This window comes from Hibiscus syriacus, unplaced genomic scaffold, assembly GCF_006381635.1.
Source record: "Hibiscus syriacus cultivar Baekdansim isolate YM2019G1 unplaced genomic scaffold, ASM638163v2 tig00111463_pilon, whole genome shotgun sequence".
Lineage (NCBI taxonomy): Eukaryota > Viridiplantae > Streptophyta > Magnoliopsida > Malvales > Malvaceae > Hibiscus > Hibiscus syriacus.
In genome coordinates, this window is record NW_024063098.1 from 1,579,233 (window position 1) to 1,590,851 (window position 11,619).

General features: G+C 33.8%; 1 protein-coding gene across 1 annotated transcript; it reads right to left on the reverse strand.

The window, feature by feature from the left end:
• Window positions 1-387: 387 nt before the first annotated feature.
• Window positions 388-4,333, reverse strand: LOC120163548 (probable LRR receptor-like serine/threonine-protein kinase At1g63430). Its single transcript, XM_039173461.1, is given in 13 exon segments — window positions 388-685; window positions 767-982; window positions 1,141-1,298; window positions 1,388-1,520; window positions 1,644-1,849; window positions 1,957-2,205; window positions 2,423-2,487; window positions 2,573-2,689; window positions 3,150-3,299; window positions 3,395-3,538; window positions 3,632-3,703; window positions 3,788-3,921; window positions 4,157-4,333. Coding segments are annotated over 12 exon segments (1,881 nt in total). The 5' UTR covers window positions 3,916-3,921; window positions 4,157-4,333; the 3' UTR covers window positions 388-442.
• Between the last annotated feature and the right edge of the window lie 7,286 nt (window positions 4,334-11,619).

The following is an 11,619-nucleotide window of genomic DNA, read 5'->3' on the forward strand; positions in this document are numbered from 1 at the left end:
TTGATCCAAGTGAGATGAGCTTTGATATTGTCAAAGAGAGGGCTCTCTAAATAAAATAGCTTACCTTATAGTCTTCACTTATTACAACAATGTTGTCTATATTTTTGCCTTTTAGAAATGAATAATTCTTTTTACTCAATCCCCATACACAATGTTTTGTCTATATTTTTACCCTTTAGAAATGAATAATTCTTTTTACTCAATCCCCATACGCATTCAATAAGCCTGATGATCATTTTATAATTTCTAAAACTTTAGTGATCAAAAAGATCATTTAATAGAATTTACTTACTATTTGCGTACTTTACCTTACAATAAAAGTGGACATTTGAAGCATAGAACGCAAATGTTTCATTTAGTATGGCAGCAGCATTTACAAAAAAGAATGAATGGAGGCAGAAGAATGCATTTGATGTACAGTGTGTGAGAGCTTTCAAGTCAATCATGATGAAAGAGCAAGTTCTGCCCATGCCAAAGATGATTTGAGCTCGACCGATACCGATGTGTCGATTTCATGCTCGAAAGTGAGGCTTATTTCATCCATGGATGGCCGTTTTGAAGAGTCGGGATGGATGCAAAGGCTTATAACTTCACAGATAACTTTGAGGTCTTCATACCTGAAATGTTTTAGCTCCGGGTCCAGTAGGTAAGACATAGCTTCTGGTAATTCAAGATACTCCTTGGCCTGTAACATGCATGGAGCATATGAATGAAGCTAACCGGCATTTTTGTCATCGGAAAATGAGAGTTCGACACGATCGCTTACCCAATCTATCAAGGAACCTCTGTCCTTGCAGAAAGGAGGCCTCCCGCTTATTATCTCCAGTATAAGTACGCCAAATGCATGGACATTTCCCTGGATGTCGAGATGGCGTTTCTCCACAGAATTAGGAAGCAGACAAACAGCTCCATTGTTGTCGACGGTGCCAGAGTTCTTTTCCGATCTTCCAAGTATACTCTTCCAACTTTCGAAATCAACCAACTGCATAGTCAGATTATGAATTACGGTTCAAATCAAGATACCAGGACCGACATTTTAGATAAGTTAGAAATGACCCTAACTCGAATATTCCCGGGATTCCAGATCATGAACAAACTATTAAATGCTTATGCATGTAATGGCTAGAAGTGAGGAGATACCTTGGGAGAAAAATCCTCTGTAAGATACACAGCATTAGAGTTTAACTCTAATATAGTGAATGGTGGCTCAAGTTCTGTATGAAGATACTTGAGTCCTCGAGCAATGCCGAGAATGATTCTCATACGTCTTGTCCAAGATAATTGGGATCCTTCACCGCCTGCATGAAAATCGATTACCAAGGTAAAAGCTGATGACAAAAATGTTAAATCATTGTATGTAAGAAATCGACTTAGGGAGTATGCTTACAATGCAAATGCTCATAAAGCGTTCCATTCGATGCATATTCGAAAACAAGCATTCTTGTAAACGGACCGCTCTCTCTACAGTAACCTAGTAATTTCCCTACATTCTCATGATTTAATCTCACCGAATCTGCCACCTGAATAGAAATAAACAGAAAATTTAGAACCAGATTACTCTAAAATTTCATTAATTCTGGCATTTTAAAGCACCTTCACTTCTTTTACGAAATTTTATCATACTGTTATGCAATAACAAGTACCTCTCTTTGGTAATAGAGCTCGAGATAACTGGTCCAGTGCTCCTGTTTGATGCAGAGGGATATCACCGCAATTTCAGGCCCACCCTTCATGGTGCCTTTATAGACCAAACTATCCGAAGAGGAACCGATAATGTTGCTAAAGTCTTCACAAGCTACTTCAAGCTCTTGCCTGCTATATTTAGTCACATCTTTCAATAACTCAGAATCTGCCAGAAAGTCGTGATATTAATCGCTATTACTTCGAAGAACAAAATATTGAAGTAAATCTGGGGAAAAGTAGTTAACAATTCAATGCCATTTATAGCAAACTAACCTATGTATACTACCACATTATCCTTCTCACTCCCTGATTTCTTCCAAGGGATTATGATTGCAGATTTGTTATTACGCCTTTGAAAAGCAGCGAGGAGAGCGAAAAGAAAGAGAGATCCCACCATGATTACAGCCACGATTTCAAGAACCAAGAGCTAGGCAGGTTTTGATGCTTTCAGATGCTTTGTAACATCTTCAGCATGCTGCTGCCTGCGGCTGGGTGCTTCCTGTTTTTCGGATGGAATAGCACCTAAAAAAAAGGAATATTTTCACCATCAACTATGATATCATCGATATTGAATTATTTCATAGTCATAAGACCATCAGCTAGAGTTGGTCCAATAAATGAAGCATGAATACTCCAAGATGTCATACAATAGTCGGTTTTGGGCAAGAATATGTATATTTTTTTGTTCAAATATTCATCGATCCACAGCCAAAGGGAAGGTTATGTAATGAACATATACCACATTGCGTGCTAGAACGCTGTTTAGCATCTGTGTCCTGAAAGCAGTTCCCTTGAAAGCTAGCGCTGCATTAATCATATGGGAAAAACATAAACCAACCGGATAAAAAGAAGCCGTCATGGATCAATGACACAGGAAAGGAAAGCTTACTTGGGAAGGTGTTTGAAGCACTTGGGAATGCTTCCAACCAAAAAATTATACGCGAAATCTACCACCTTTAACTGAGCTGAGCTACAAAGTCCAGTTAAGTTTGAATACGAAGCATACCTGAAGAGAAGAGAATTATTACAGATCAACTTTGAAAAGCTTACATGATTCACTTTAATGGCTAAATAAATGGAGAAGTCTTTGTATTTTCATTTTCTTGAATCATTATCCGATACTGGGATATTTCTCTGTTTTTGAACATCAGTTTTCCAGGCAAAAAGGGTCTCATTTTCTGAAGAAGATATAGTTAAGAGCTTGCCATATTCTCCATATGTCGATCAGTCATGCATTACACATACAAAGAAAAAGCGTAACGTATTATAGTGCTAATCTAGGTAGCAAATGCTACTTGTTCACCATACTTTTCAATCATTATCAACACATCTAAAGTATCATTTAATCTAAGTTTGTTCAGCAAAAAGATTAAATAAGGCATAGTTTCTAATGAGCCGTTTATCAAAAAGATTCCTTCTCGAGAGCTAAATAGAACATGATTTTATTGAAACAATATTCTACTTACATTCCATGTGTCTCAGCTGTAAATGCTGAATTTCTATAAGCAAGAACAGCTCCTTGAAGTTTATTTCTATTGAGACGGAGTTCCTGAAGATACTTTAAATTGCCAAGCTCGGCCGGCAGGGTCCCTGTTAACCCATTTGATTGAAGGTTTCTGTGATAACAAAAGAACGAAAATAAGAAAACTGCATAAATAACCGGAAAAGTAGGTTCATTTCCTCAAAACATGACGCATAAAATTCAGGTTACATCTTCATCACGCTGGATAAATTCCCTAACTCTGAAGGAATTGGACCAGTGAGTCGATTCATCCCCAGATCCAAGACTTTGAGGAACTTCAACAAGCCAAGTTCTTTAGGTATTACACCAAACAGATTGTTTGAGCGTAAAGTTCTACAAAAACACAAATGAATGCATCAACTATGACGATCGGAGAACGACAAAAAGCCGAACCAAGAGCACTTCGACCAAATAAGAACAACATACAGTTCTTGCAAGTAGGTAATCTGGCCGATTTCCGGTGCAAGAAATCCCTTCAGAGATGAAGCCGACATGTTTCTGCAACACAGAGAAACATGGTTAGTCCGAAAACAAGTCAATCGAACATTAAAGAAGTTGGGAAAGTTGTGGGATCATGCTTACATCTTTATAACATGTTGTCTCTCCTTATTACAAGTAACCCCAGACCAGTCACAGGGATCAGCATCCAAAGCATTCCAGTTTGACAAAACCAGACTTGGGTCTTCAGACATACCTCCCTTGAATGTCATAAGGGCCTTGACTGCAAATAACCAGAGTTCCCAACTCAAAAAAAATGTTGGACAATATTGAAGCTTGAAATGAGTACATCCCTAAATGCAACAACATAAAATCTAAAAGAACTGAACTAAAACAACATGTAACACTAATTGACAGTTGAGGATCATTATATTTTCCCACACTTTCTAAGGAACCAATCAAGATCTGCAAAAAAAAAAAAAAGAAGAAGAAAAAAAAAACAACGAACAGCACATTACCTTCATTACTAGGGAAAGAACCGCTAGTCACCAAAGAAACTCCATAGGCAAGAACTAGTGGCAACAAAAATGTACGGCTTCATTTTCCCCCACTGTAATTTGCTGATTTCTTTTTATCGCCAACAAGTAGAATTCATCAATCCAAAAACGAAGAAAAAGAGATGTGGGGTTTATCAAGAAACTGAGACTAAAGGGCAAAGTTCTAAGCTTGGGATGCTTTGCTAACCAAAAAAAAGTACGAAAAAGATGAATAAAGATGCTAACTTTAAGATTTAATTCAAAACTACTGGGTTTTTAAATCTAAAATATTTTGCAACTGCCCACCAAATAAAAAATCAGTTGAACAAATAAAAATCTCAAGTCTTAATCTTTGGTAAAACCTTGGATGCAAATGAAAATGTCAAGTGTTCAAGTAACAATTAATTTGGATACAATTATGAACCAAAAAATTTAACTTGGATACATTAAAGTATGTGTCTTTTGTTAATTGTTTTGAAGATGGGTAAATTATAAATTTCACCACTGAATTTTACTGTCTTCTATTTTGCTCATTGAACTTTAAAAGTTTTCAATTTTCTCACTAAACTTAACTCATTGGTTTTTTTTTTGTAACTGAAATTTATTCTCTCTTCTATTTAGTCACCCCGCTGTTAAATAGTTAATGGCGTTAAAGATTATGCCGTTTTTAAAAAATTAAAATTTTCATGCAAAACAACATCGTTTTGCATCTATATAACAGCCAACTTTAATGTCATTAACTATTTAACGGGCGAGTGACAAAAAAATCTAATGTATTAAGTCTAGTGAGGAAATTGAAAAGATTTAAAGTACAATGAGAGAACTAGAAGAGAGGCTAAAGTTCAATTACAAAAATTGTAATTTACCCTTTTAATATTTTATATCTAAGGATTTAATTTCCGATCCAATTTTTTATTTATTGAAAACTTGAGTTATATTTCATGAGCTTTCAACAATCTGGTTTTGGTAATTTCAATATTGAATTACTTGCTAATGATTGTATTGAGAGGATAAATACATATCAACGGCTCAAAATGGATTAGATTGAATAAATCTGGAAATAATGAAATTTATGAATTCAACGGCTGAAGATGGATGCATCGTTAAAATGGTTTTAAAAGACCAGGTGATTATAGCACTGATTATACTTTTAAAATACATATATTTATTTGGTTATTTTATTAATTAAGATAATTTATTAGCTACATTTTTTTATAATTAGATGCTAACTAATATTTTTGTTTTAGTCTATTAAACAAATTTTCTATAAAACACACTTAAAAAAAATTAAAGTGATAGATAAAAACTGTCTATTATATAAACAATAATAAAATCATGAAAAGTTATGGTAGATTTTTTTAGAAAAATATATAAAAAAATATTTTAATTTTGTTGTTACTTTAATACTTTTTAATCATTATCATTTATTTTCAAGATAATGAATTGAATGTGGAATAAATCAAGGATAAAGTAGATTGATCTTAAAAAGAAGTGAGACGTATAATAATTCATATTTTTTTAAATAAAATTAATTAGTTAGTTAATTTTATAAAATATGATAATATGAAAAAAAACCTATTAATAAAATATAAGCATTATATATTTACAATCGACTAAACAAAAATGTGAACATACAAAATATATAATATTATTTTTTATAAGAGAATAGAAAGATGTATTAAACAAAAAAATATTTGGATATATAACATATATTTTAAAGAGAGTAAAAATATCCAGCCGCTTTTTTCTTCCTCCCTCTCTCCTATTTTATTGATCAATTCAATTTTTTTCTCTTTAATTTTTTTTTACCGATGGCGGCATCGATTTTGATGTTGATTGTCGCCCGCTAATTATCTTTTTTTTTTAAAGTTTTTAATAAGAATAATTATGTCTTTGTGACTAGTTTTCTGCCTTTATGGTACGTTTATCTATGCCTTTGTAACACGTTTTTCTCTGTCTTTTGGTAGCTTATGGTGTTTTGTCATTTTTTCTCACGTCGCTTGACTTTGATTTGCGATTTATCGGTGGTCTTTTAGTAGTATTATCCCTTTTATGGTTTGTTTTTCGATGCAGTCAGATTTATTCGTATCTTTATGAGTTGTGCCGTATAAGGCAATTGTGTTAGATTGGACAATGGACACACAACCACTCCATCCTAACTTAATGGATAAACTATATATTTAGTCGTCTAATTATTATGGTGGTTTCATTTTAATCACTTAAATATTTTCTTAAAATCATATTTAATGTTACGGTTTTTTTGGTCACATAATATTATAAAACTAACAAAACTATTGACATAAAAGATTTTTTAATGATGATGTGGTACTATCTTATAACGACACGTAACCAATACCATTAATTTTTAACGGCTAATAACAAAAACAGAACTAAAACATAATGTTATGTACGATTTTAAGAAAACAAATTAGATGACCAAAATCAAATGTAGAAATATTTGGGTGACTAAATATGTAGTTTACCCTAATATAATTTGTCTTCAAAGTCGGAATGAAAATTAAATAAAATAACCCAACAAGGATTTGGATGGAGAATTGCCCCTGTTGATTGGGAATATATAAAGTAAATGCACATGATTAAAGCGGCAAGTATGTGGACCCTTTATTTGGCTTAGGGTTTATTGTCATTATAACGATAATAGGTTTCTTTTGCTTAAGGGATATAATGGTTTAAGCTCAAGTTAATGCAACCAAATCATGGACTACATTTTTTAGCCAAAAAAATATATTAGTGTCGGAACCGTCTTTCGATTGGGCCTGGAAATTGGGCTTCGACTTGGATTAAATGAATTGGAGTCGCCACCGATCATTTATTTTAAAAAAAATGGGTTGATCGAATACCCTATTTCTTACCTGATATGCGTCTTTCCAAAGATGTGTCGGATTCGGGAGTCGGTTACAGTCAAGGAAGGGTTAGCACCCTTGAACTGCCCTTTCGGTACTACGCAATTTCCAGTTGTCTTAAATTAAGAAAATTGTAATTTAAAATTAAAAGGTAAAAATACGATCCCAATTATTTACCTTAGATAGTTTTAAAGGTGTACCCTTAAGAGAGCCAAGAAACGTGTTAGATAAAAATGTAAGAAATAAATAAATTAAATTAAAATGAAGAAAAAACAAATTAAATAAAAAAATAAGATAAAGAAAACAAAGATAAAATAGTAAGTAATATAAAAAATATATAAAAAAAGAAAAAGAAGAAAAAAATATATAAATAAAACAAATAAATAAAATAATAATAAAAAAGTAAAAATAATATATATATATATATATAATAAAAACATAAAAAATAGTAAATATATAAATTAATAAAACGGATAATAAAAAAATAATATATATAGTAATCTAAAAAAAAAAAATATATACTAAAGTAAAAAATGCATAAAATGTAAAAAAATATTACATGAAAAAAGAAAAAAGAAAAAAAATATAATAAAGCAATTAATAAATGAGTAATAAGGAAAATGTGAGTATAAATAAAGTTAAATAAATAAATATAATAATTAAAACGTAAATGTAAGAGACCGAATCAAAAGGAAAAACAAATCGATGGGCAAATTTTGAAGAAAAAAATTGATTTAGGGGGGAGAATTGAATATTTAAAAAATAGGAACACGCATCGGGGGTAGATTTAGGTTCGAAACTTCGAAACCCACCCCTTTTTTGTCATCGACGCAACCCACATTTTGGGTTATTCGAATCAAATCTCAAGAAAAATAGCATGCACATGCGAGAAATGAACGAATCAAGGTAAAAAAGATGCTACCTTTTATTTCCTTTTCGAATCGTTTACCATAGCTTTGCCTTTGTACTTTTTCGTGCTTTCCTCTGTATTTTGTAATCGTATGTTACAATAGTGAGTTAAAATGGCTATTTATAATGCTTGTGGATCCTATTTTTAGGAGTTTGAATCCTAGTAAAACTCTATCCTATTTTTAGGAGTTTGAATCCTACTAAAACTCTAACGTTTGTTTTTTGAATCCCACTAAATCGGGGTTGTTGAGAGTATTGTACCCAGACGAAAAAGTGTGTTGACAGCTACCCCTCTTTGCCCATAGTCGTGTAACGGGGATAGGGCAAAGATTAAAAGACACGCTTTTCGTTTGGTGGAGTTGAAAATTGACTCTGATGTTTCAATAACTCCTTGTCGAATTGAGTTATGGATGACTCCTCCGTCATGAAGTCGAGTTCATCTTGAAATGATATGAAATTGAAGCCGTAGTTCGGAATCTAAATCATCACGTGGCTTCTCGTTGCCCTTCGGTCTTCTTCTCGGTTTAAAGACCTTGGATCGGAATCGAACTTAGAAATCGTCGTTGACAGATAGCCCTTCTTACCTTGAGCTATGCTGCAAATGATGTGCCCTCGAAGCTGAGTGTAATCGAACTCGAAGGTCTTGAGTTTCAAGAGAAACATTTTCAAAGGTTTTTTTGTGTTTCAAGAGAAACAATTTCAAAGGTTTTTTTCGTGTTTCAAGATAAACTGTCCCAAGGGAGGCAAAATTTTGTTTCAAGAGAAACATATTCAAAGATTGGTGTTTCAAGAGAAACTGTCTCAAGAGAGACAAAACTTTGTTTTAAGGGAAACTATCTCAAGGGAGACGAAATTTATTTCAAGGAAAACAGATTCAAAGATTTTGTTTCAAGGGAAACTGTCTCAAGAGAGATAAAACTTGGAAACTGTCTCAAGAGAGACAATGGTGAGCACGATTCCCTTCGTCGTGAAGTTAAAACCGTGGATGGCCCCTTCGTTGTGAAGTTGAGCCTTGGAATTGGATATCCTTCGTCGTGAAGTTGAAATCCAAATAAGTTGTATTGTTTTGAGTCCAATATCCTCCGTCGTGAAGTTGAAATTGGCTCTGGAACTGGAAATTGTATGTTGACAACCAGTCGTCCCTTCGCTGTGAAGTTGAACTTGTGTTGTCTCGAGTCCAATATCCTTCACTGTGAAGTTGAAATTGGTTTTGAAACTGGGAAATTGTTTGTTGACAACCAGTCGTCCCTTCGCTGTGAAGTTGAACTTATGTTGTCTCGAGTCTAATATCCTTCACTGTGAAGTTGAAATTGGCTTTGAAATTGGGAAGCCCGTTTGTCGTGAAGTTGAGCCTTAAATGGCACGATATCCTCCGTCGTGGAGTTGAAATCGTGGATGTGTGGGTACGATATCCTCCGTCGTGGAGTTGAAATCGCGAATAGCCCCTTCGTCATGAAGTTGAGCCTTGACTTGGATATCCTTCGTTGTGAAGTTGAAATCCAAGTATTGTATGTTGCGGGTGGACACGATTCTCTTCGCCGTAAAGTTGAAACCGTGGATGACCCCTTTATTGTGAAGTTTGGCCTCAAGCTAGATATCATTCGTCGTGAAGTTGAAATCTACTCTCGAGCAAATTGTGTCGCTTTGAGTTCAATATCCTTTGCTGTGAAGTTGAAATTAACTCTGACTGAAACTGAAAAGTTATTTTATTGTCAGACAATCGCCCCTTCGCTGTGAGGTCGAGCAACCACCATCAACTTTTGAATGTGCTTTTGAATCGAGTATCCTTCATCTTGAAGTTGAAACTTGACTCTAAAAGCTGCAAAAACTTATGTATACAAAAAATGATAAATGCGATGCTCTTATGTATGTCTAAGATGCATGTAACATGAATTAGTTCTATTTTATCCCCTAGATGGAGTCTCGTGCTTTGTGTGCTTGTTCTTACATGTGGAGGAAATGCCTTTAGAAGGTCTAATAATTCATATCATGATGTTGAATTCCAAAGATGCTCCAATATTCGATGTTGAATCTAAAAAAATACCCCAACATTTGATGTTAAATCTCCAAAAAATTCCCCAACATTTGATGTTGAATCTTCAAAGATGCCCTCATTGTTCCTGATTTCTTGCTTCAGCATTGATTCTAAGCACGAGCTTTGTGTTTGAAAGCCACATGTCATTTACCAAAATCCACTCTAGAGAGATTGTCTTGTTTTGAAAAAAATGTTTTTCTTTCTTTTTTATTTTTAAAGTTCTGAAAATATCAAAAAAGAGTTTCGAAAAATGTTTAATCAAAAGTTTTGAAAATATTGCCCCTTTCACGGTTTTACAATTGAGACAAATCATAAAACTAGAGTTCATTGGATATCAAAGAATTAATTACATTATTAATCCTTCAATAAATTATAGTTGTTTGACACGTGCTAAGATCAAATCTATTTTTGGGAAATGGTTAAGTAAGGAAAGGATAAAAATGTCTCAGGTTATTATGTTTGGTCAAAGGTTTGGCTTTTTTGTTTATTTAATGCTCAAAGGTTTGATGGGGTAGCTTGCATGCTCCTCTATTGGAAGTGTTCTCCGATTCTCAACTTTCATGGTCGCAGTCGGATTGTGCGATGCCTTATCAAGGAATTTATGCGATCGCCTCAGCTGCCCAATTTTTGTATTCGAGCCGCCTTTTTAGGTTTTCAACTCGAATCCTCCTTTGGTTTTAATACGTCATTCGTAATTTATGTCTTGAACCCCCTTTGTTATTTTTCTCTATCATACATTAATTACACTATTTTTTGCAAATAAAGATTAATCCTGATGGGCGGGATGAAATCTGAAGATAGTCTCTTCTATTCAGAACTTCATGTATGATTAGAAGGGACTTTTAAGGCACGTAATGTAGGCCATGGTTCATGGTTATAAAAGAAAAGGATAAATAGGCTCAAACAAGTGTTTCATGGTATTGAACCAAGGATCAATTCATTATGATGCCTTCAATCCTGTCTTGCCCAATTTGAATCTTCTCGTATGTGTTTCTCTTGATTTTCTTTGGATGTTCCATGATCTTCGAGTAAAGTGATTCTGGAATGATTGTACTTGAACAATCTCATAATTTGAATCTCGACGCGTTATTTGAATCGAGTGAATCTTTGCATATGCGTATTGCCTTCTTTTTCTTCACTTTTCCTTTGTTTTTGTTTCTCTTTTTTATTTTCTCTTTACTTTTTCTTTGTTTTTTCTCTTTTTCTTTTTTTGATTGGATCTTCGCACTTGGAATTTGGTATCTCCTTTGGATTGATGTCTTCACTCATGTGAGCAGATTTCTTCCACCTTGCCCCCTAGTGTGAAAGGTGATCCTTGATTAGGGTTGAATCATAAGAAAAATACTATCGGCTCAAAAGGGGACACAAGGAAATATATATTTTCTCATATTGTGAAGGGATAAAGAAAGAAAGATGTTCATCTTTTCATACATGGAAGTCTTCACAAAAGAGGTATCCCCAGGGGGATAGATTTTCAGGATTAATTTTATTCACACGAAAACAGTGTAATTAATGCATGATAGAATTATTTAGAATGAATTATTCTTTGTGCTTCTTACTCTCAACATGTCTCAATGTTCAGGCTCCCTACGAGATGCCCCAAGTTGTGTCTTAGAAGAATGCTCATGTTCA